This window comes from Anser cygnoides, chromosome 1 (assembly GCF_040182565.1).
Source record: "Anser cygnoides isolate HZ-2024a breed goose chromosome 1, Taihu_goose_T2T_genome, whole genome shotgun sequence".
In the NCBI taxonomy this organism is placed as follows: Eukaryota; Metazoa; Chordata; class Aves; order Anseriformes; family Anatidae; genus Anser; species Anser cygnoides.
In genome coordinates, this window is record NC_089873.1 from 41,537,114 (window position 1) to 41,563,932 (window position 26,819).

General features: G+C 41.5%; 1 protein-coding gene across 4 annotated transcripts in view; it reads right to left on the bottom strand.

Moving 5' to 3' along the window:
- OSBPL8 (oxysterol binding protein like 8) overlaps window positions 1-26,819 on the bottom strand; it is a 90,615-nt gene that overhangs the window by 42,751 nt on the left and 21,045 nt on the right. Inside the window, exons 1-4 of one of the 4 annotated variants that reach the window (XM_066993209.1) lie at window positions 19,291-19,308; window positions 17,880-17,985; window positions 13,181-13,217; window positions 7,864-7,998 (exon numbers count right to left, since the gene is read on the bottom strand). In XM_066993209.1, the coding sequence (XP_066849310.1) occupies window positions 7,864-7,998; window positions 13,181-13,217; window positions 17,880-17,921 (214 nt within the window). In that variant the 5' untranslated portion in view covers window positions 17,922-17,985; window positions 19,291-19,308. Of the gene's footprint in view, window positions 1-7,863; window positions 7,999-13,180; window positions 13,218-17,879; window positions 17,986-19,290; window positions 19,309-26,819 lie in introns of those variants that run through there. The other 3 variants (XM_048047432.2, XM_066993222.1, XM_048047434.2) reach the window with 3 other exon arrangements.

A 26,819-nucleotide genomic window follows, 5' to 3' on the forward strand; every position in this document is an offset into this window, starting at 1 on the left:
TCCACGTGAAAAACAGAAACTAGAGCTCCAAAACCCTAATGCATCATCTGCTGAGTTGCCAGCTATAAAGCATCAGTTACAATAGCTCCCCAGGGGTCGGTGTTGGGGCCCACCCTCTTTAATATCTTTACTGATGACTTGGATGAGGGAAGTGAGTGCACCCTCAGTAAGTTTGCAGATGACACCAAATCGGGGGAAAGCACCAATCTGCCGGAGGGTAGAAAGGCCCTGCAGAGGGACCTGGACAGGATGGGTTGATGGGCAGAGGCCAATGGGGTGAGGTTCAACACGGCTAAGTGCCGGGTCCTGCACTTTGGTCACAACAACCCCATACAGCGCTACAGGCTGGGGGCAGAGTGACTCGAATGCTGTGCAGAGGAAAAGGATCTGGGGGTGTTGGTCAGTGCTTGCCTGAACATGGCCAGCAGGGTGCCCAGGTGGCCAAGAAGGCCAACGGCATCCTGGCTTGTATCAGGAATAGTGTAGCCAGTGGGACCAAGGAGATGATTGGCCCCCTGTGCTCTGCTCTGGTGAGGCCGCACCTCGAGTACTGCGTTCAGTTTTGGGCCCCTCACTGCAAGAAAGACATCGGGGCCCTGCAGCATGTCCAGAGAAGGGCTACGGAGCTGGTGAAGGGCCTGGAGCATAAGTCTTATGAGGAGCGGCTGAGGGAAATGGGGGTGTTTGATCTGGAGAAGAGGAGGCCCAGGGCAGACCTTATTGCTCTCTACAACTACCTGAAAGGAAGGTGTGGGGAGCTGGGGTTGGCCTCTTCTCACAGGTAACTAGTGATAGGATGAGAGCAAATGGCCTCAAGTTGCACCAGGGAAGGGTCGGTTTGGAAATTAGGAGACATTTCTTTTCAGGAGGAGTAATTAGGCATTGGAACGGGTCGCCCAGGGAGGTGGTGGAGTCACCGTCCCTAGGGGTGTTTAAGGAAAGGTTGGACGTGGTGCTTAGGGACATGGTTTGGTGGGTGACATTGGTGGTAGGGGGGTGGTTGGACCAGATGATCTTGGAGGTCTTTTCCAACCTTAATGATTGTATGATTGTTCTTGTATAAGTCTAGACGATGCTCCCATGATCGCAGCTTGCAAATTAAGAGTCCTCATTCAAATCCACAAAAATCTAGAACAGCAAAATTTTCCTATAATGAATGTTGTGAATTTTGCACTCCTCTTCATGGATTTTCACTTCCTCACACTCTTAAAAAAATCAACTCAGACATTATATCCTGAAGAAATAAATACATATGTATGCTACCAGCAAGTTTAAAACCAAAAAGCATTTCATCATATGCACTTTGTAACATATACTCAAAGGCACATAAAAAACAACAGCACAAACTCTCGTTAATTAAAGCCATAAGGATACAACACAAATAACAGTAAAAAACAAACCAAACCGAAAAATAGTTTAAATGTCTTCTTATAGAATTTTTAATATTACAATTTTAATTAGATTTCTGTCTTTACCACAAGTACAGCTTCTTAAACAACTAAGTTATTTTCATAACAAGTTTGAAATATGTTTTTACTGCATATTTACAAGTTGGAAGATGTTAAAAACCCTTCCTGAGGAGCCTGGTGATTTTTTCATGTTTTCAGTGATCACTATTTCTACTTAATCCATTTTATCAAACACAAATAAAGTGGTATTCTGATGTAAGTCTGAGTTAATAAGATTTACAAGAATCCAATTTACCAGGGATAATTTGTGTAACAACATAAACAGCTTACATCAGCAAGCCCAGTTCTGCTCTACAGCTTTTGAAAAATGCAATCTTGAATTCAGTATTTTTATGCTCATTTTTTTAAAACTGTAATAAAATAGTTTTGTCAAAGGTTCATTTTTGTTGCACTTGCATTAGGTTAAGAAGTGATGAGCTTGTCTCATCACCAAAAATAATCTCAATAAAAGTTTAGTAATTTTCCCGCTAACGGTTAACAACGTTTTCAGTTATAGAATGCAAACACAGCAAGTGAGCTAAATTAACATTCTTCAATCTATGGGTGGACTGCCGGAACTGAAACTTGTTCTAGCAGTCCTAAAATCTGTACGTGCTACCTTGTCACAAAAATACGGTCTTAGTGAGGTGGCAAGGCCATGCTAGCTCACTACAGGGCCTAAAAATACAGTCCCACAGAAGTACATAAAGCTACACAGAAAAAACTAACTACACAAGTCTATCAAAGTTTCCATCAAAAGGCTGCTTGAACTGTTTAAGTTCAATTCCAAGCCTGTCCATTCTAAACAGAAGATTAAAAAAAAAAAAAAAAGCAGTATGATCATTTAGTATGTTCAAGGCACAGAGAACTAGGAATGTTTCATTGCTGCTGCATAGCTCAAAAGAAAATGCAACGTCTGAATATGAGACATACTGGAGGCAACATTTACGTGCAATATACAGCATTGATAAGTTAGAGGCTTATCAGACTAATTTAGCAGATATTATGAAATTATAATTACAAAGACTTCAAAAGTTACAGTTAAAGACTGTGTGGGGAAAAGTAAGATTTGCTTGAAAAAGTTTGTGTGAATTATTGCCAAAAGTTTATCACTCTTCGATCTCCTCCCACCTCAATTTGAGAAGCACAGTAACCCTTTTGAGTGAGCTGTTGAATGAAAGAATCTAGAAACTGCTGTCCTAAACATATACAATGAAAAGTGGGGAAAAACAACAACAACAACACCACACTAAATGTCTTCAAGATGAATTTGAAGTGGAGCTGCTCAAGCTCACTCTCATAAACAGCCCCTTCTGAGTTTCAGCGCTAACAAGGTCCATAACTGGAACGCTTTTGACTGTGTAGTTGATCTTAGAGCTCCCATAAAAAGTTGTATTCTTGGCTTTCTAGAAAGTCAACTCTGCCTTTACTAAATCCTTTCCTGCATGCTGTGATGCAAGAGGCTAGTTTCTGTTTGCTTTGATGTCTCTTGAATCTCAGCACATGAGTGTCTCAGTCTTAGCACTAGATGGCACTTGGGTTTTAGGTACTACCCAACTTAAAGCCACTGACATTAGCAGGCTCAATAAATTTTTCTTACAGAACATATTGTAGTTGTAGTGTTATTATCAAGACTGGCTTATTCTGACACAATAGATAACTACTAGATGGGCATAGCAGAAATAAATTAAATCCACATTAATTAAAATTACAAGTCCAGCTAAGAACCAAAACTACATAGAGCTGAGTTGACTTCTCAACAGTAAAACCCTGAAGTTGCTATGTAAACTCATGAGATCATACAGGCATAATCCCCACCATCAGTTTTTCTAAAACATTTTTGTCAAACAATCTTGCTGAACCTTTCAATGAAAGCAAGTTTCCACAACTTTAAAGGTCTGTCTGTAGCATAAATGATAAAAGAAGGGTTAGTTGGAGACACAAAGATCCGGGGCAGCCTTAGCTACAGCAACCGTGAAATGGTGGAGTTCAGAATCTTGTGAGGAGGAAGCAGGGCAAAAATAGGATCCCAACATTGGACCTCAGGAGATCAAACTTTAGCCTCTTCAGGAACCTACCTGGAGGAATCCCATGGGTTCGGGCACTAGAAGGAAAGGAGGTCCAGGAAAGCTGGTCAACATTCAAGCATCACTTCCTCCAAGCTCAAGATCAATGTATCCCTATGAGCAAGAAGGCAAGCAAAGGGGGCAGGAGACCTGCATGGATGAGCAAGGGGTTCCTAGCAAATCTCAAAGAAAAGAAGGAATTATACAGCATGTGGGAAAAGGGAAAGGCCACTTGGGAGGAACAGAGGGACACTGTCAGAGTATGCAGGGATTCAATGAAGAAGGCCAACACCCACTTGGAATTAAATCTGGCAGGGGATGTCAAAGACAACAAGAAAGGCTTCTTCAAATAGATCAATAGCAAAAGGAAGACTAGCGAAAATCAGTGACCAGGATGATGGCACAGAGTGCAGCCTCAGCAAGCTTTTTGATGGTAAGTATTTCTGAAAACTGTGAGGAGTGGCTGGTACCCCAGAGGGCCCTGCTGCCATTCAGAAGGATCTCCACAGGCTGGAAAGCTGGGCTGTGGGGAACTTCATGAAGTTCAACAAGGGAACTCCCTGCACATAGGGAGGAATAACCCCAAGCACCAGTACAGGCTGGGGGCTGAGCTGCTGGAGTGCAGCTCTGCAGAGAGAGACCTGGGAGTCCTGGTGGACAGCAGGCTGACAATAAGCCAGCAACATGCCCTTGTGGCCAAGAAGGCCAATGGTATCCTGGGCTACATTCAGAAGAATGTTGCCAGCAGGTCGAGGGAGGTCATCCTGCCCCTCTACTCAGCCCTGGTGAGGCCTCACCTGGAGTGTTGTGCCCGGTTCTGGGCTCCCCAGTGTAAGAGGGACATGGGGTATTGGAGCGAGTTCAGAGGAGGGCTATGAGGAAGGTTGGAGGACTGAAGCACCTCTTCATACAAGGAGAGGCTGAGAGACCTGGGCCTGTTGAGCTTGGAGAAGGCTGAGAGGGGATCTTATCAATGTGTATAAGTATCTGAAGGGAGGGTGTCAAGAGGATGAGGCTTGACTCTTTTCAGTTGTGCCCAGCAACAGGACAAGAGGCAATGGGCACAAACTGAAGCACGGGAAGTTCCAGCTCAACATGAGAAAACACTTCTTTATTGCGAGGGTGACAGAGTACTGGCATAGATTGCCCAGTGAGACTGTGGAGTCTCCTTCTCTGGAGATATTCAGAACCCACCTGGATGCCATCCTGCACAGCGTGCTCTAGGGGACCCTGCTTGAAGGTGGTTGGACCAGATGATCTCCGAAGGTCCCATCCAACCTCAGCTGTTCTGTGATAAACACGCTACTCTTCAGCTTCAGAATGAACTACATTGCATTTTCAAGGATCTTAAAAATATTACGTAAAATAAAAAGACACAACTTCTATGTGCAAAGATTATGCAGAACATTGATAGCGTATATAGAGTTTTGCTGAATGATCACAGCCAGACAGTGCTGCACTCTACGCTGGATTACAAAAAGACAACAGCTGTTTTTGGCTTAGATAGCATACTAAGTTCCATCTAAAATACCACATGCATGTCACAGCTAAAGAAAAAAAAATCTTCACTGAAAAAGTCGCAGTACCTTCTCCTTCACTCCTTCTGAAGAGATAGATGAACATTGCTAAATTGAAATTGACAGTTTGCAATATTTCCCTAAATTTAAAAGGGAAAACCTTGGAAACATTTTCAAGCATTCATTTTTTTCAACATTTTGTCAGGTACAATATTTTTAAGACAAGGTGATTCATTTTCCTACTGCACATCTATACTAGATAATGTGCACAGAATTTTGTTATTTAACAAGAAGCATAACATACACGAGCATAAACACACTTTTAATGCAAGTCCTTGAAACTACAACAGGTGCCTGGGTTAAGCTAACTGCTCAATATATACAAGAATGAAAGGAGCGAAGAAGGAAGTCATGCTTTAAACCAAGAAAGCAAGTGCAGGAAAATAGAAACTTGCTAAAAGCAAGAGCTACTTTCACATAAGTTAAAACCCAGTATTTATACACAAGAATACTTAGAATTATGAAATATACACCACTTACAACTTCACAGCGGCATGTTGTATGGCTCACCCTTTGTTCTAAACAGGAAGTCAATAGCCCAAACTGATATTTGAACATTAAATTTTAATATAAGAGAGTAGAGGTAAACATTTAAGTTCTCATCCACTTTTAATCACACTTGTAATACTTGCCATTGAATCCTACTTAAGACACGAGCAGAATACACTAATTAACTTATTCCAGTAGATGAGCCGACTGATCCTTGCAGACTGTATCATACATTTTTCTGTTCCAATCCTATTTTATGCTGTGCCTACTGTGCTTTCAGACTGTTTACATTACGCACCTCCTAAAGGTGCATTCAGGTGCCAGTGACTAGAAGCATCTCCATTTAGTTCATAGTAAATGCCGTTAAATACTATATGTAAACATTTCTGCATATTCTCATCATACAATACTATGGGAATGTTCTAAAGACCCTTTGCTCATCAGATGTTGTCAATTAAAACAGTCAGACTCAAGTGCTCCACCACTTTAAACTCTGTTCTACTTCATATTTCCAGGCTTGCGCAGGATCTCTTGATCCCCATGTAACAAGCTCACATTTTCATCAGCAGTGTCATTTCCTTGTAGGAATAACCAGCACAGAATAACCACCCAACTTCTAAACGTGGGTCAACCAACTCCATAAAAATCAGACCTACACCTCCCAGGTTGCAGATATGCTAGAAGTCAGTAATTACAGGTTGCAGAAGCCTAGCCCCTTATTGTACTACTGTTTCGCTACTGAAATTGACTTTAAGACAAATTCCTTGTTTCACAAAACTACAGGAACGTTTCTAGTAGCATTCTTGGAAGACAAAGGCATAGAGATGAGTGATGCTAAGAGTCACAGATATATTTAACATGCTTAAAATCACTTATAAAAGCCCTGAAATAATCAGAGTTAAAAATCAGAAGACAATAGTTAATATCTGCAAGGAGACTGACATAGTACTCTCAAGTCTATTGGCAATTTTTAAGCCCATTTTCATGATTTTCCTGAGTGAAAGCCCTTAAAAAGGCACAATGGTTTGACTTCACAAATTAGTGGGAGTAGCAACATTAAAAGGAATGTGTTTACCAGAATATCCAAATAAACTTACATAACCTACATCCCTTGTCAAGTAAGGGATAAAACAGTACACATAATAACCAAAAATTTATTTGAATAACATAAAAGTTACAACCAAGTTATACAGAAAATATTTCCAGACTTAGTACAATGTAAGCCAGAGAAAATCAAGCACTGTTCCAATGAGATAAGAGCAGCTTTTAGAAAATATATCAGAGCTAGCTGTGCACTGAAAACACTACCGTAATTCTTAAAGTATGATAAAAGACTATCAGATTCAATATAGTAACAACCATGTTTGTATTTAAAACATTTCCCTCTTATTCGAATAGCACTGAATGGGAAAACAGAAAAATGATTCCAAGATGCCTAAGAAAGTGGCTTTATTGCTATTACAGACTAGCAGCATTACTTTGACAGTACAGACTACAGGAGGTGGGGAGGCTTGTACCAAACCACCTCAGAAACAAGAGGTGAAGTAAGCATAGATGATTAGCATGGTTGCCAATAGCAAAGAAGAGTATTAATTAAAAAAAGTTTTCACTAAGGACTGCAAACACCATGACAAACATCTATCATTATATTCTAGGCAATAAAACAAAGAGTTTTAAAAGCAAGTAAGTACAAGGAGAGTAACTTATTTTTTATTTTTGCCTTTTAAACAAACTATCAGCACATCAGGTCGACTGGCAAATTTCACTTTGGATCCAATCACTTCACACAGATCCATGTTTGTTTTCGACAGGTATAGCAAAACAGAGGACTGTTTGAAGACTGGCAGATAGTGCTGAGATTTTTCCCTTTCAAAAGGAGAACGATCTTTCAACAGAAGTCATTGTCAATGACCTCTATAACAGGTTCCAAGCTTAAGCGGTGTATCATAACACTTCTGCACAAACACACAACTTAAATACTTGAGACATTAACATGACCATCAATTACCAAATTACACACAGATAATGATTTACTATCATGTGGACTGTTCTCTCACAAGCCATGGCATACTCTACTGAAGTAGTTTACCACGTATTGAGCTTCTTTCCGTTTCAGGTTAACACGTAAGGATACAAAAAAAAATTGCCTGCAATATTTTAATACACTTTCTTCCTTACCTCTTTATCCGGGAGGGCAGTGTTTTTGAACCAACATTTGAAATAGGTAATAAATGTCAGCATTTAAGTTCTTTAAAACCTCTGTAAAAAATAGCTTTGTCTTACCATGGCTGTGGGCAGTTGCTGGGCTGAGAGATGGTTGGAGTAACTCTTTGGTTGGAGTAAAATAAGCTTCTTTTCCCTGGCGCTGGCTCATTTTCCCCGGAGTTAAAAGCTGTGATTCATCGCTGTTTGTTACGACTGTTGAAATACAAAATGGGTGCTCAATGTTATGTACTTGTGCATTGATTTCTATTAACAAGTTCACTGCTATTAATGATACTGGTATTCAAATGCTGTCTTGAAAAATTCTTTCTAGAAAATGAGCATTTCAAACCAGAGATTTGCTTCAGAAGGAATGGCAGAAAGGAGCCAGAAAGATTGGTCTAAGACGTGAGTCAGAAGATGAAAACAAAAACTACTGTGTGTAGGAAAACCGCATGCTGCTACTGAACATCACAGACACAGCACTGAGCTGTTACTTCTCAAATCCTGCTTTCTTTGCCACTTTTTTGACTTGGTTTAACTAGCCACAAGACAGCTGACCCAGGAAACAACTTACCAGATTCAAGCTGTACCACCATCCCAGAAAACTGAAATGAATGTATACATGTACATCAAAGAAACATGTCTTATTAAGAAAGATTATGTAGAGACTATACCAAGGGAAAGGTTTACATCAGAAGAGTTTTTCTCCTTGAACCTTATCAGTCTGAGAAGGACTTGTTTGATCTCCTCTAGCTATTTGTAAGATCCACCTGCGCAGCTATCCTGCTCATGATGTTTGTACTTATCCTTAAGCTGCGCACAACAGAGCTGGAACTTTTTTGATAGTGGAATAATGACTGACTCAGTAACATCTGTCCCATGGAAGTAGAGATACTGGCAAAAAAGATTAGAAGGAAAACAGAAGATGCTTACTAAAAACAGTCTGCCTAAAAGACTAAGTTTTAATGCTACTCACTTCAAGAGTTCTTAAGCTTTCCTCAAAATAGTTTTAAAAGCTTAACAGAAGATTGAGTTAAAATAAAGTTCAGTTTTTTAGATAGAATCCGCAGATACAGAGACCCTCTTCTTAGCTTCATTACTACTATTATTACAGTAACTGAAACGTGTTTTTTAAGGAACATCTAGAATAAACACAAGGTAGTATGATGAATGCAAGGATGCCAGGATACCCACCTGTACTATTTTTCTGTATCAGATAAACCATCTAAAGCTCTACTCTGGACAAACTACACCATAAGCAGACTGGTGCTTAGGAAAAGTAAGAAAGGAGATAAGACAAGCAAGGCAAAAAGCTCATTTCCCTAGCTCAGAGTTCAAATTTGTCAGTGACAGAAAGTCAATACTTCAAAAGTGGCTGGCATTGTTTTTCTTGTAGTACCAATTTAGATTTTTATTTGTACTATGTACTACAAGTAAGGGGAGGGAGGGTAGAGGTAGGGAGCAAATTTCTAACTTTTGGGAAGGATTGCACCACGCAAGAGCTAGTGTCCAAAATGAAAAAAATAAAATGGGGAGGCTAAAAAGTGACTGTTTCACAAACTAATACCAAACTGATCCCTGCAAGGGACTGAGCTATACTCGCTTGTTTTAAAAGCGTTTAGGATACACTGAAGTTGCAGCAAGTCAGCTGAAAGCTGCTTTTGGAAAGCCACCAGCCTCTAACTGTGTCAGAACTGCATTTCCCTGCCCAACAGGACAGGGTTTCAGGGCATGTCAGCAGCAGGCAGTGCCCCGCAGGCGGCCACTCTGCAGCACAGACAATACTTTCTCAAGTGACCCCTACAGAAGGATCCGTTCTGAACAAGCAGAGTGCAATATTACTAACTTTTTAACCGTTAAACTTCAGAAATTGTGAAGATGTAATTATTTCTCAGACAGTATTTGCCAGTCATTTAGTGGAAGAAACCTCTACACAAGTTCTCCAAACTCATGAACTGAACTCAGTGATGTTAACTCAGTAACAACGGTAAGGGTTGCAAGCTTGAAATTCCCTATTAAACTCATGCTCCTTCCCCAGTCTGCAGACTCAATTTGGGACTTGCAAAGACTGCTAGCACTGTTGGAAACGCTCCTTCCCTACAAAGAACAGGTTATCTATCATCCAGCATGTAGTATTTTGTGGGTGAATTTCTTAAATCAAGTGGGCTTTTTCAAAATTCAACCTGTAAAGCTGATGAATGAAAAGCAGGAGAGTTTTACAATTTCTTTTTTTATACAAAACATTATAAAAGTGTTAAACAAATGGAAATAAATCCGTTAAAAACATAAATGTCTGCACATCTGCGCTGTAGCAGACACCAGGAAGTTGTCCCCCTACTTCCAAATGCCTCATCCCGATGCTCCAAGACATTTGCTCTATGGTGAGGGGGAAGACAAGGACAGGCAGAACACAGAATCATAGAATCATTTAGGTTGGAAAAGTCCTTTAAGATCATCACGTCCAACCATTCATCTAACACTACAAGTCCAGCACTAAACCATGTCCCAAGTGACATAGTGGTTACTTGGAGTATGGGACAATGAATACCTTTACTTTCCATCTTTTTCTTCTACAAAAGATATGATTTTTAAAGATGCCAGCATAATCACAGATGTGCAATCAGTAAGACTTTCAGATGGTTGGCAATCTACATAAAGGTACACCTTAAGCATCTTTTGGCAGGAGCTCTGGAACCTTAGAAGACAGAAACAAAGAAAGCTATTTCAAGGAGAAAGTAGTTGGGAAGGAGTAAGGAGGAGAAGTTATGCTAGTAATGAACCTGAGTTTTTAAGATGTCATTAAATCAAACACCTACCACTTGGAAGCAGATCTTTTATTTAAGAGAGATTTAATTATTATATATTAATAGATAACAGCAATTTGGAGAAGCTCTTTGGCTGCTGTTTATAGCTTCTGATGGATTGATTTTATGAACGCTATAAAAATTTATGGCACATACTTAAATTATCCATTTGCTGACTATGCTCGATGGTCCTGTAGCTAATTTTTAACTCACTTGAAGCGAAGAATGATTTTATCTGGGAACTTCAGTACATTCACAGAATAAAACCAAGCAGTTTCTCTCTCTGAAAGAGAGCAATGGCGATTTATACAAGCGGCCTTGCTCACTTGTGAAATAAAACTTAAACTTGGATGAATAAATGATGCTCCTAGTCAAAAATGTTTTGCTTCTCATTTGCAAAAATACCAAACAAACTTATGGTTTAAACTTGTGTCTCCACAGGTACCTTTAGTGAAATCTCAGTGAACTAATGAAATGCTGTAAGCCTCAAAAACCTCACTCAGTTTTTGACTAATCTTCACAGCACTCACACTTTCCAGTGAGCAAGGTCTTAGCTTCTTCATTGTAACAGTAGGTCTTTGTGACACAGACAACATATGACATGATTTTTCTTATGTTCCTGGGGAACATCTCACTTAATTCGTAGGTTTCATGTGCCATCTTTGCAACTTGAAAGATGATTTAGTAGGAACATGCTTAACACGTGCAACAAAACCTACAACAGCATTGCCAACCATTCCTTCCACTCGGTGGCCTCAAAGTGGTTATGTACTTTTCGAATTTAGCTCAGGCGTCAGGGCGCTCATCCAAGAGCGTGATGATCTTGGTTCATCCCATCCTTTACCTGAGTAGGTTTAAAATCACACCAGCTATCTCCTTGAAGCTGAGCGGAGTGCTATTTTAAGGGAGAAACATCAAGTAGTAAACATCAAAGCCCCTTTGTGAATCTCCGGAGGGCACATTTGAATACCAACAGAACAATTAGAGTTGATAATTCATACTTTGCTCTATTTCTTACTACTAGCCATCAAATTAGTAATTATAGTTTGTCAGTAAGATTTATGCATCAGAAGAAACACAAATTGAGGTCGTTACAGCCAATTTATTTCATCAGATGAAGTTATGGAAAAAAAATCTCTGAAGTGGCAGACTCCCAATTTTTCCACTCCATAATGAGCATGTTAACGAGCCTACCCACTTGAAAACAGCACAAGGACACGAGATACAGGAAAAGGTTTATTAAAATTCAGTTCTGCTTTACTTTTGACTGTCTTTAACTAGCAAGATCAGCCCCACTTACAGAAAAGCAGGAAAATAAGAAGTTGGTAAGTTAAAAGTATTATTTGGGTAGGTTTTTTTTAGCAGTTAGCTTTTAAATAATCTGCTTTCAGGAACCTTCCAGCAGTTAGTATGGTTACTTTTTTCATCAAAACAACTTGAAAAAGAACTTCAGGACCTGGGAAAAAAAGGTTTCAGGAACTCCATGCAAGAACATGAGTACACTCTAGTAATTGCCAGCTTTACAGACTGCATATTTATATAGCACAGCTGTCTGATATTTTTTCACAGCATTACAGAATGGTTGAGGTTGGAAGGGACTTCTGGAGGTCATCTGGTCCAACCCCCCTGATCAAGCAGGGACACCTTCAGCAGGCTGCCCATTTTTACAATGGATTGTGAGCTTTTTTGCAATGAAAAGTCTGTGGGACTTCTTGTACCTCCAATCTACAGCCCACAAGAAGAAACAGGACCTAGCAATGCCATCAGCTGTACCAACAATTCACTGAAGAGTCCAACATGAGCCTTGAGATTAATCTGCAAGACAGCATTAAAAACCTCAAATAAGTTTGCTTTGTACATCTATTATAACAGAAAGGAGCAGGATGGATTAATGTGAATAAAAAGAACGTTTGAATGCTAATGGAAAGAACTCCTTCCATTAGAAAACCTTATTATTTCAATGATGAAATACCATTTTTGTATTAAAAGTGTGTCTCATGAAAAATTGATCTTCAGAAAGAGTAATCCTCTAACTGGTATAGGGTAAGTGAACAGCCCACAAAGACTGTTGAAGACCATGACTTCTGCACAGACTTCTCATGAAGAAGAAAATTTTGCCTGCACCTTTCCCCTCCTCACATAAGCAAAATCTAAATCCCAGGCAAAATTATTCTGCCAGTCATATGATTACACTAACACACATGAATCAATAGCACTAGTTGAACTTTGACTGCATGTACATACAGCTGAAGTTTTCCCTACCAAAACACCAGAGAACATCTTTGAGTATTACAGTATATGCACCTGTTGATTTCTGATGATGTAAATTTATTGAAATTAAGTGAACCATATAGTGCTATACACAGGCAAGCTCAAAAATTATTTCTGAAGGACCATTTCCATGCCTTTATTATATACATTACTGTAACATTTGAAGCATTTCTTTTCCACAGAAGATTTTCACTGTATTTCAGCTTCTCAATTTGAATACACAAAACCAAATATTTAGCCCAGTGGCCTATTTACAAAGAAATATGTTAGCTATTACGAACATATGTCCAAAACACTGTAGTAAAGGGGAGTTCACTTACTTGATGGTCCATGAGAGTCTCTGTTATCCCCATGATGCTGCGTACACATACAATTGAAGAACAGCAAACAAAAAAATCCAGGCCAGGAAGAAGCAAGTGCACAAAAGCAGCAGCAGCGGGAAAGAAGAAGGACAATGAAAACAGTGTTAGTTCATGACTAAAATACAACATGCACCTCAATACCAAAGGCAAGACCTCAAGAGACTTCGCAGTTCAGAAAAGTCGAAGCAACAAAACTGACAAATACGCTAATAAAGAAGCCAGCATTAGAAGCCATCGTCGTATATGGTTAGTGAACAGCAACTGCCCCAGCTGCTAATTCGGAGTGGAACCTCTCAGCGTTCCCATGGCTTGATACATAACATATCCTAAGAAATTTTCAGCTGAAAAATTTTCAGAAGACTACAGCTCCAAAGAAAGTTGAAATAACAAAAGATACATTTCCAAAACTGCACCACTTTCAGCCAAGTGTTTTGGAAATACAAAATATTTTCAGTGATCATTAATGTTCAAATAAGCACTAAGGCCGTATCAGAGCCTGGTGGGTTTGGCACACAAACATGAACTTAGAAGCCACAGAATCAGTTCAACAAAAAACAACAGTAACATTTTAAATTGTTTAGGAAGAAAGAGAAGCAGTGCCATTTTAAATTTAAGAAAACATTTTGTATCAAAGTATTTCCAAAGAATTTATTTGTATAAAAATAAATATCCCCTTCCCATTGAAATGCATCAAATATAGGCACCACATGAGAATAATTGCATAGTTATAGCTTGCACTTCTTTCTGTCGTTTGAGTTGGAATATTTTATAAATCACTACTACCCAAAGCCACAGTGGGGTTAAGATCCTGCTGTGCTCGGCAGTGTACAGATGTAAGGTAAGTTCCACCTGTCTCAAAAGTTTTACTACATCTGAGACACAGAAATAACAAAAAAAAAAAAGAGAGAAGAAAGCAAGCATACTGATCAGCATGAACAGACATTTCCTCCTTAAAAAAAATAAAAAATAAATACAAGCATGCTGTATCTTCTATACCTCAAACAAAAGTCTTCTGCTCCATTTCCATAAAGGAGAGAAATCATTGCCCTGCTTTAAAGAGGATCCAATTTTGCCTCCCTATTATCAGGACTATGATTCTATGACTAAACAAGAGGAAACATGAAAAAAATCTCAGCAAGCAGGAGTCTCGTCTTACACTCGTGATCTTAAAACATGGATTTTTATTCCTCACAGCTGCCTAGGGGCATTAAATTGTTATTGCAATATGTAAATGTAAAATATTGCAACAAGAATTCTGGAACAGCAGTACAAATCACAGGGAAGATGAGGGGACCCTCCTTTCATAATTTTATACTTTGTGGAAAAGGACTTGATTGAACAAGAGAAGCTGAAATAAAGTGCACTTGGTAAACAACCTCCTGCGCCTTGCCAGAGACTGGGTCAGGGGGAAACGCTACTAACGGAACTCATGAACTCACCAGACAGGCTTAGACACTAGTGTATGAAATGCTGGTTTTTTTTTTTAATGTACGGTAGTAACATATTGCAGACTATGAGAAAATTCCCGTTTGACCTGACTGTATTACCCTATGCTGTTTTAGACTGAAGAGAAGGACTGACGAGAGCAAGGAAGAAGAGTCTGCAGTAACTGCACAGAGACCCCGCAAGTGGCCGAAGGGCTGGGAACACCAATGCTCAGCACTGGTCTGCTTTACTTCACACCACAAGTTGGAAAGCAAGATGAGAGAAGTGGAAAAATAAATTATTAACAGACACACAGACGAGAAGTTTCTGATACTCAGACAGCACGTTCGCTAGCAGGGCATACTTACACGCTGAAGAAACACAGTGAAGAAGCAGCAGGGTCTGTCGCACTGCTTGCCTCTCAAGAAGTCTTGACCAAGACACAACATGACACCACAGAGCAGGGCAACTGGTCACCCGAGATGATGCAGGGACGTTTATGTAAATATTTTAGCATTGTATGGGTAATCCTATGCACTGGTACAAACAGCTCCCATGCCGGGGACTGAAACACAAGCCTGCCTAACTCTGTCCCTGATCTCCCCCAATAAATATTCTGTTTACACATCAAACTGCATTCCTTGCATTTCCATTTGAAAGATTTGGTCCTGTGCATTTACCTAAAACCAGCAGAATAGGTCTTTCTGAGTATGATGCAAAACATTAAAATACTGAAATGAAATTATTTAAGCCCAAACGACCTCTTTATTTTCCAATAGCTTATTGCACCTCAACCATCTGCAATTCATATCACTGCAGATAAGGAATTCAACCCCCCAAGGAAACAAAAAGGGATCATTTCACTGCTTTGGTGTTTGCTCTGAAAAGAATGCATTCAGGGCCTTCCTCTTCATCATCTCCCACAACACTTATTTTAAATATACAGAATCAAGATAAATAAAGGCGTACTTATTCCCAGAGACACAATCCACCTGTATTTTCACATTTACTTAACTGATGGCAAACTTCAATTTTAGAGTAAGTCCTCTGACAAGGAAGGTTCTCAATGTTAAATGATTTAGTTAGCTTCTGCTCAGGCATATTCAATTAAAAATGTTTCTACCGAAACGGATAAAGCCCAGCCCTCCTTCCAGTAACATTTTAAATATGGAAGACTACAGAATAAAAACAGCAACATAATCCACTACATTAAACAGCAGCAATACTTCTGTTTTCACACAAAAGCTGCTCTGTGCTTTAGAAAAACATTATTTTTAGATTTCCATTTCACAGGGATAAAGCTCATAAGAACTGCTGCTAAACCTAAAATTACATCTGCCAACTTGTCCTGTAGAACAAAATCCTTTTCCTGTTGAAGATTAGGGCAAAAGCAAAAACATATGTCATGCTAGCATGTCTCAGCCTCACACCATAAAAGATGAATTTGTTTAAAATGTTTATTAGATTTACAATCTAAACGTACAACTAAATTCTTAATAGAATTTGAATGCACATTCTAAAGCCATGTTAGAGTTTCTATACCCTGCTGAAGATAGACTTTTCCAGGGAGCACTCTTTATTACATATAAATCATTCAGATTAATCATGTCACATTTAAATTCAGGACCACTAAGCCAGCCTTCAAAGCTTATAACAAAAAAAGGCCAATATTCTATGCTTCAAGGAAAAAAGGTACTTTTATGTCCCTTGATGTATTTAAATAACAAGGACTGACTGTACAAGTTTATACCAAAGGCAACTCATTTATAAAATACCTCTTGGTAAAATTAGCCAACTAGAAAGTCTTTTAAAAATAATTTAGAGAAAAAATCGGTTTACAACAAACAGTCCCATGATATGTTTTGTATTTTGTGCCACTTAGGCTTGTTCAAATTATATTAGTATTTTATAGAAAAACAGTCAAAAGCTGTTTTCAAACAAGAAGTTAAACCAAAGTACCTAGAATATTTTGCACTATCTTAATAGTGTCATGACTGCGATAAAAAGTTTGTTGAGCTGTCCTAACATTTGTGTTCAGATACAGTACATTTCAACCTAACCATTTAGGATAAGCAATCTGTATAAAACTTTTCTCCCTAGATTAGATTCTGGAAAGAGAACTCCACAATATTGAGTTCTGTGATCTCAGTTACCTCCTATAAATGCTCCAAAGGATTTAAATTGTGTAGCAAGATGTTGATCAGTGTTCTTTGTGCATGTTCACAGTTCAAGTATTTCATGAATTGGACAAATGGAACTTGAAAAAGTAGGTATCAACAGATAGGAGCTAAAAATCTGGAACACTGAACAATCTCAAAATCTTAGGAATAAATCTGATTTGTGACTAATGTAAAAAACTTGAACTTTTCAGTAAAAAAAAAAGTCATAAAGTATGTATTTCAGATTTCAGAGGTAGCCTAGAGGAAAAAAAAGCATGAAACAGACCGACTCATCAAATGCAACTAAGCATGGCTTAAACCGTGAACTACAACTTTAAATTCTTTAAAAAATATCTTCACTAAGAACTTATTCAGAAGTCCTGTCTATGATTAATTACTAGTTCTGCAGTAGACCCTACGTGTTCCCAAACGCTATAAATCATTAACAGTTATGAAAATAGAGGAAGCAAGAATTAACCTAAACCTAAACATTTAGAATGCTTCCATATAATGCAGCTTGTGGAAAAAATAAGTTCGTAAATAATTTTGACAATGTGATGATGATTAAGTGTCACAGTACCCATGATCTTTTCCTGGTTTTTAACTAAGAAAATAGAAAATTAGCTAAGAAATAGAGCTGGTACTTTTGCTACTTTATAAAGTTTATAATGTGCACAGATTACCAACTTTTATACATGAAATCATCCTAAGAATATACAATTACCATTCTTCCTGCCTTTTCTGCCCTTCATTCCACCAAGAAATACATTATTTTCTCTTTGTCCGCAGCCAGTAACTAGTAAAATGCTGAGTAGCGAGACTGCCAGGAATATCTTTTTCTTTCGGGACTCAGAGGCTCCAAGTATCAAATCCAGGAACCAAATGCTTCTTGACATCCAGCCCTCTTACCATAAGAATCTATCAAATTATAGTCGATACTACATAATGTTCCAAGTGTATTTACCAGAAAAGCAGCAATTCAAACAGAAACAATTCAAGCTGTTTAACCCTTCTCCCCGTAAAACCATCTTCTCCTTCATTTGAATACATGATGCTACGTTTAAGTTACTCACTGGATTTCTATCCAGTTCCCCGTCAGCCAGAACGGTCTCCATACTGAAAGAGCGTGTTGCCTCTCTCTCCTTCAGTTACAGGTCTTCCATCCTGATACTCAATAACCTGAAGGGAAAATAAAATAAAATAAATAAATGAATAAGTCATTTCCAGTGGACGAAATGAAAAGTGGATGTCATCCACTGGAAATTTTCACTTTTATAATCTCTCAAGGGTATAAAGAGTTTCCTATGGTACATTATGGTTCCTTGCAAAATGCACACACTAGCCCATAAAACTCAGCCTTTTAGGAATGAAGGGAGAGAGGTTTTCCCATAAAATGGCCAGAACAAAAGCTATTCCACACATACTCACAGAGGCAGGCCTTTACATTTAACCACACTTGCACCAAATGAGGAAGAGTTACACTGGAAAAACATAAGCAAAAAAAAAAGGTGGGGGGGGATCTTTAGTCTTTCCTATCTTTTTCCCTTGGTTCAAGACCCCAGCAGCAGCACACCACTCCCAGCCTGTAGACACAAGCACACACACACGAGCTGTTTGGGTACATAACAGCTCTTCTGGAAGAGTAGGAATGCAGAACTTTGCAATTTTACTTCAGAAACAGTCGCCACAATGGAGAAATCACATTATTCATGCCAAACAGTACCCTCTGTGGCACTTCTGGATATTCAGCTTGCGTTCACCACACTGGCAGCTGGAAAACAATGCCTCATTCTCTAGACGCTTCCTCTTTGCTTTTCTGATAGAGAATGGAAGCTGTAAGAAGCCTGAGTACTCACATCACATTTAAAGTCACTGGTGAGACAAGAAAAGGGTTTGGAATCAAGCACAATTCACTGGGCAGGCGCACATCCTAACCATTCGCTCAGCGGGTTCGAAGAGGTAAGCAGATGAAGACGAAGGGAAAAGAAGATAGGAAAAGAGAAGACTGGAGAACACACACCAAGAAGACCGTGTGGTTCAATGCCTGCCTCAGGAAATACATCCTGGTGAAAACAAATCTCACTATACAGAAGAACCCACTAGTTTTTGTTCTTGTATTATGTTAAGTATATCAGAATTAAAATTCCCTTGGGAATAACAGGTAGAATGAATGCAACACAGCAAGTTGAAATACTAAGTTACTCTAACATGTGCAACCAAAACACAAAAGGAAGCATTAAATTTTTAAAACAAAACGACATAGTATGGCATAGTGCTAAAGAAATCGGAAACGTTAGCGTTCCCTGTGATGCAGTTAGAAGCAGCAAAGAGGACCGTACTCAAGTACCTGAGTAATTCCTGGGATGACACGTAACTGGGAAGCGTATGCCCAGATGCTTTCATTTAAATTAGAAACAAGATGAATTTGAAGGGAGATTATTACGAGCCATTAATTCACGTTGCTAAAGCAGAAGCTAACATTACCACAGGAAGAGCAATTCCTCGCAGCAGCTTTATTTCTAGGAGCAGCAGGCACAGCGAGGCACAGCTTCCATGCTAGCAGAGGGGATGCAGACCACCGAGGCACGATTGTTTAATGTCTCTTGGAGGCGGCTCCTTTTCATCTCTCCACCTCCACACCCATTTTAGGCTCTATTATTAGCAGGCTATTCAGCAACACCAGGACGGCTGCAGACATATTCAATTTACGGAAACACCAAGCTCTCTTTAAACAGGATGAAAAACGAGTGACACTGCAAACAGATGTATACACTGATATCTAAAGCAGTTAGCTCTTCTGTTACACGGACTCGCTACGGTGCCCAGTTATCCACATAAACAGATCTTTCCTGACACAGGAACATTCACCCTAAAGCTGTTTTCAACACATCTTTATTTTTAACAGGTATTTTTAATATATGATATTTGTTGGTAACACTGCCGGTGTATTCTGGTCCTCTCTCTGTTCATGTAACTGCAGCCACTTCATCCTTCCTCGTGTCAGTCTCAAGGGTATCGTTGTGACACGTACCTTAGTGTCCAATTCTCAGCATTCACTGGCTTTCATGGTCATCAGGAAGCTAATACCAGGACAGCCCAGTACAATACAGGGAAGGTATCCAGAAGAGGAAGGGAGAAAATACTGCCTGCTGACGTTTGAACAGACACCCAGAATAAAGCAGGCGCAGAAATGGTTAAGGACTGCATCCCCCCACATTGTTTCACTTATGAGAAGACACTGAGCTTGGCTTATTTTACTTGGCAAAATGAAGGCTGAAAATGAACGATATTGCTGCTGAAAGATGCCACAATAAACACCAAGGAAGGGAAAGGGATCGCTAACAAAAGGATATTGCCAGAAAGGACAAATACGTATCAGCTTTGAGAATAAATTTATTTTGAAAATTACAGACGTAAGGAAAGGGAATTCATTTTTCAGCTGCAGCCAGGTCACTACGAGGGTGCTTCCAACAGTAAGTTAGGTCTGTTCTAATTCAAACAGAATCACAGAATCGTCTAGGTTGGAAGAGACCTCCAAGATCACCGAGTCCAACCTCTGACCTAACACTAACAAGTCCTCCACTAAACCATATCACTAAGCTCTACATCTAAACGTCTTTTACAGACCTCCAGGGACGGTGACTGAACCACTTCCCTGGGCAGCCCATTCCAGTGTCTAACAACCCTTTCAGTAAAGAAGTTCTTCCTAATATCCAACCTAAACCTCCCCTGGCGCAACTTTAGACCATTCCCCCCCAAAAAAAGGAGGACTCACACAACCCCTGAGAATGGGCAAGAGCTGTTTATTGCCGGGACATCTTGCAGGCAAGCCTGCGGGATGTCTGTGGTGTTTGGTGGCTCCAAGCTAACGCTTGCGATGGAGCCTGAGCAATGAGTAGGGGGCTCGCCGGGCACTCCTGCGATGCTGTTGGTGCTCTCGGATGGCAGTGCACACAGACATGCCGCAGTAGTCCCCGGTCTGTTGTGGCAGAGGTGGATCTACTTCCATCAGTTCCTCGACATGCAGTGGATCCAGCTCCACTGGCTCCAAGGTGCTGGGCAGAAGGCTAAGCCAGTCCTTGCCCGGGACTGCCCAAACGGGATGTCTTCCATCAGTAATGTTTTCTGGCCAGGGTGCCGAACCAGGGGATCGTCTAGCTCCATGCCTCAGTCCCATGCCACTCTCGGCTTGGTTTTCATGGACAGGTCTGACACTGCCCTTGGGTTTAGAGCCATTACTGGGTCCTACACTGTGTCCCGGACTACGGGCATGCCTCTGCTCCCTGCAGCTGTCTCTCTGATGTTCCCGCCTTCGCCCTACGTCACCGCTGCTCCTAGGGTAAGGCCCAGGCCCCCTGTTGCTGAGTGTTTGAGGGGCCAGCCCGTTCCCCGCATTGTTGCGGTGCCAATGGTACCACCTGTACCTATCTATGGGCTGGGTGCCAGAGGCCCCTTGGGCACTGGTCTCTCTAGTGCCACCAGCGCTGTCCCTCCGCCCATGACACCTCTCTTTCTGGTCAGATGCCTTCCTTCTTGGTGCTTGGCTGGACTGCATCGCCGCACACAAAGGAGGCCTGCCGCTCGCCTTGCTCTCCCAGTCCTATTTCTGCCGCACCAGCTGGCAGTCAGAGGGCCTAGATGCTCAGCGAGTGGTGGGCCAGCTGCAGGGGGCCTGTTTTATAGGGCCCACAGCAAAGGCGGGGCAGTGGTGGCCACTGTGACCTCAGCAAGCCTCTGTGATGGAGTGGCCCACGCGTGGCCAAAGGCGGCTGTGTCGCGAGCGGCCTGGAAGATGCCCTCACGTGGACAAGGAGGAGGGTTGAGGGGGCTGAGGGCCCCTTTTGTGGGGCTGGCTCCCCTGGGCCATTTGGCTTGCCAGAGAGAAAGGCTGCCCCTAGGCCACAGGGACTGCCCTGCACCTCCCATCCTGTGCCCTGGGTTTAACACTGGTTTTTAGATAATTTCATTCTATTCTTTTTGGAAAAGAACAGAAGCAAGGTGCATCTTCAGCCCTAATTCCCATGTGTGCTTTGTGCTCCGAGTGAAGAATTTCTTCCTCACGTCACATCTAACCTAAATCTCCCCTCCATTTGTTCAAAGCCATTATTCCTTGTTCCATCGCTACACTCCGTGACAGAGTCCCTCTCCCGCTTTCTTCTAGGCCACTTTTATGGGTAAGGTTAGGTGACAAAAATGTAAGACCTAGCAAATTGCAGCCTTATCTACCTTGTTCCACACATTCCACATGACGTTTGAAAACGCAACCCCAACATTAAATCACTACCTTTTTAGCTTTTGGGAGGCATTTATGATATGCCTTTTCTGTTCTGTCTACATTCACCAATGTTGGCAATTTGGTTGTCTGCCTCGCTGGTTGGTTTGGGGCTTTTACTTTACAGATGCTCCTACTCCGTCACCATGACTCTTAAGACCTTAAATGTTCAGAAGGGCGCACAAACTGCAATCCTCTGAAGAGAAATATATGACGATGCCCCAGCTAATCATGCTTCTTTTATAAACAAGAGATACAAAAAGGCACTTAGAAAGGTGTTGCTCATTTTAAAGCAGCTGTATCAGTCAGACAAATCATGCCATAAAATAAGCTATTTCTCTCCAACTGTGACGATAACCTAGGGCGATTAGCTCAGAGGCATATATTTAAAGCAGAAGGGAGGTCCCCCTTAGCACATGATCAAAACCCTGTCATGCTAACATCTGTATTTCATTCCCAATATGTTTTTTTTTCTGTTTCATCAATGCACCAAGTTACTTGAATCCTTGCAGACTGTACAATATAGGTGGGTTTTAGCTTTGTCCCTAAGTATTATCACCCACAGTCATCAGATACTCCCTTTGCACCATGCTGCTGTTTGTGATCTGTTGTAGCCTCACAGCAAGCTCTCTTACACTCCAATACCATAGCACAAGTGCACGGCCTCATCTGTGAGCTGCTAATGGGCTGCACTCAGGGCACGCCGAAATGGATACTGCATGCCGCTCTGGCCTGTCCAAGAGGGAAGCACTCTCCAGGACTCTGGCCTCAAAACGGACCTGCTAATCTCTGTTGGATGCCTGCCTTCTTTCTTTAAGGCCTAGAATACATTAATGCACTTAAAATGCCCAAGATGGGTATCAGCTAACAGTACACTAAATGTTGTTACGATGACACAGGTGCAATTATGCGACTTCTGGGTTCAATGAGGCAACAAACACAGACAGGCACAGTAGCAGAAACAAAACCTAGTTGTTGTTTATGCTGGCATCAGGAACAGTACAAGAAAAATCCCCTTGATCCTTGCAGAGTCACAAAAGCACCTGAGAAATGCTGCTCCACAAGGAATCACTGGGGCTGGCAGGGCCCTCAGGAGCCCACCAGTCCCAACGCCAGCCCAAGCAGGGCCACCCGGAGCAGGCTGCCCAGGGCCACGTCCAGGCGGCTTCTGAAGGTCTCCAAGGAGCCTGTGCCAGTGCTCCTTCACTCATGTGTAAAGAAGTGCTTCCTGATGTTCAGATGGTACCTCCTGTGTTCCAGTTTGTGCCCACTGCCTCTTGTCCTGGCACTGGGGACCACTGAACATAGCCCAGCTGTCCTCTTTGCACCCTCCCTGCAGGTATTTATAGACACCGATGAGAGACACAGCCCAGGGCCTTCTCTTCCCCAGGCAGAACAGGCCTCTGAGCCTTTCCTCATAAGAGAGGTGCTTCAGTCCCCTCACCATCTTCATGCCCCTTCACTGGACCCTCCCCAGTAGCTCCATCTCCCTCCTGCCCTGAGGAGCCCAGAAGCGGACACAGAGCTCCAGGTGCAGCCTCGCCAGAGCTGAGTGGATCGGCAGGACCCCCCCTGCCAGCTGCTGACAGATCTCTGCCGCAGCCCAGGGCACCACTTGCTGCCTTTGCGCCAAGGGCATGGTGCTGGCTCACGTGCAAAGTGGCGTCCACCAGGACACCCTAGGTAAGCACTTCTCAGGTGTGGTTATCAGCGCATTCAGTTCAGTAAGGTCCGTAAGGAAGATTAAGACAGTACCCTTGAGAAAGATAGAGGTGCTTATTAAAAAAAAGGAACAACATATTTATTAAAAATTAAGAGCTAATAGGACAGTTTTTAAGAGTCAAGAAAATCTTAGCCTTAAATCTAACTAGGGTAATCAAACCAAGACTCTCAAATAATCTCCATGTCACTCAGTCACACAACAGGGTGAAGGTTCACTGTGGTCCACGCAGTGGGAGACAAGCGACAACACTGAGCTGTGAAGAGGCCAGTGCCCTCCATCTGAGGCTGCCGAATTCAGTGCAGCAGAGGAAATACAGCCCCCTGGCTGCAGCACAAGACCACACGCCACCTCTTTCAGCTCGTAAATCCACATACCCAGTACGGCCTGTTAACAAGCTACAGATCGGGCCAGGTTCTTGCCAGTGACACAACGTCACCTCATGCCAGGGACTGCATGTTTGTTGAGAGCAGTTCTGAGAAAGCAGAAATGGAGACGGAGTTACTGATAAAAACGGTGCCTGGCCAACAGGGTCAAAAGATTGAGCAAAAAACATTGTTAAAAAAATATATATACCCCCAAGTACATTATGATTATGTCATGTTGTAAGCCAACAAATACACCCTTATGAAATGTTTCCTTCCACCCCAAATTTCATCACCTGCCTTCTCATTTCCTGAATAAACAGCTCACATGCAAAGAAAGCTGCTTCCTCTGTTTTTGTATTGCTGTTTTCAGACAGAACAAAACAGGAAGGGTGAAACACTTCAGAAAGACTTAAAAAAAAAAAAATCTAGAAACAACTCAAAGTAGAAGCACAGTCCTGATAGCTCAGCTAAACTTTGAGAGTGATAGATGGCAATGAATGCCAAGAAAAAGATAGCAGGCTTCTGAAAAGCCACTGCAAACTTTAATAAATTGCTGCTTAAGCAGACATCCCACAGGCAAACTTGTCTTGGTAAAAAGACAGTGTACAGAGAAGGTGGTGAAAGTCACCTCCAGTTCTGAAAACCAACACCCTCTCAAATCTGAAGTACTCTGGAGCCCTTTTGTGCTTTACAGGGCAAAAGCTCCCCTCAAAGCTCCCCAACCTGTCCCAGTCTTCTGCAAGTTCGCTCCCAACATTCAAAGGAGATGATGGTTTTAATGGTAAAAATGGCTATTTCTTCACATAAGAAGTCTAGTTATCTAGAGTGTTAGTCCCGTTGCCTCCACAAACCAGTTTTATCTAAGCTCCATCTAGCTTTTGAGCATAAGAATGAGAGTCAGGAGAGAACACCTATGAAGCACCATAAAATATTTACAGGAATTGTTCTGCTTTGTTGTGATGATGTAGGGAAGATTTAATCAAACCTTACATAGGCAAATCTAGAACTTCATTTTTACATTTCAAGATGCTGCAGTACCAACCAACAAAATAACCAAGTGGATGCCAAACCGACCTCACCACAGATATACTTCTATCAACGCTAGCACTGCTTACACGAGGTTACATTGGTCAAGGACAACCTTTGTTTGAAGAATAAAAAGACGTGCTCAAAGTGGTCAGACACCTTTCAAACGGTTTTCCTTTCAGAACCCCACCCTGGGACCTGAGGGCACATTTGCTATTTGGCCTTGTGTTTTTCCTGCACAAGACGACAAACTAGAAAAGATTTAACTGTGACAGGACAAATTGAATAATTTTAATTTAGGGAATCCTGCCTTTCTTCTAATGGTGTTAGAAATTTCTTTCACAACTGCCAAGGTGCTACTAATGCCACCCCCCCCCCCCCTTAGCTACTCAACTAAGGTTCATCTCATTAGAGGCTTGCAGCAGAAGCCAAGATACTCCAATTAATACCCCCCTGTGCTGAGAGAAGAGGCCAGTCGGAGCTCCCTGCGGCTTACCTCTGATTTTGGCACCTGTACAAGGCTGCAGCACCACAGGCGAGGCTGAGACAACCGGTCCTCCAGGGCTGTATGCCTCTCTGCAGGCTCCCTCACCCACACCAGCCATATTGCTGTGTTTTATTTGAAACAGACACATGCAGATCACTGAAACTGAGCTAGGGCAAGCCACCACGGCCGTGCCAGGCCTGCAAGCAGGACAGTGCGTGCAGGACCACCAAGGGGCATCCTCGCAGCCCGCCCCAGACACAGCCACACCAGTTTGTGCATGTGGGCTACGTTTGTATGAAGCCGCCGACAGGGACTGCAGACTAGTGCAGGAAACGAAAGGAGTCGAGCCACGGGAAAAGGAAAAGCAATGTTTTTGTAAAAGGCTTTTTCTGAAATGAAAAAGTAAGATAAGTCAGCAGAGATGTTTCCATAGACAAGATGGATAGGGGGCAGAACGTTTCCTTCCATTTCTGATGCCAAAGTGGAATCAGTTGCAGCTCTGATACACCGGGACAGATCTGCGTTTCCTTTGCGTGGAACTTTCCAAAACAAAATCCAACCTTGCTTCTCCGAAAAGGAACATTTTTCTCTTTTCCCCTTGGCAGACGTTACTGTCAGATACAGAATCAAAGCATTAAAAAGGATAAAACAGACACTTACTATTTCAAGCCTATGAAAAACATTTTAGCCATACGCGATAATAAGACCTAATCCATCATGCTGAAAAAGCCTCAATAATGGGACACTGAAAGTCTGTTTAAATACCTCAAATGAAGCAGAACAGTATCTTCAGTGATGAAACGCTCTTAAACATCTCGGTTACAATACACTCATAGATACAAAGTCTCACCAGTTTTCCAAGCAGCAGTTCCCTTAGTTTTTTCATCTTTCCTTTGCACTGTGTATTTTGCTGCCTCTCAAAACTGAAAAGAATGACAAACACATTTTAACTGTTCTTATATTTTCAGCCTTGTCAAAAGTAGACTTTACGTTTTGTAAAAGCGGGGTGAGGGGGTAGGCAGTCGGTCCCACACAGTGAGAAAAACTTCAAAACTTTACTTCGCTGACTCACTAACGCCTGCCTAAGGAGAATTCAATAACACCTGCCTAAGGAGATTTCAGTGTTTTGACCTCTGAGTG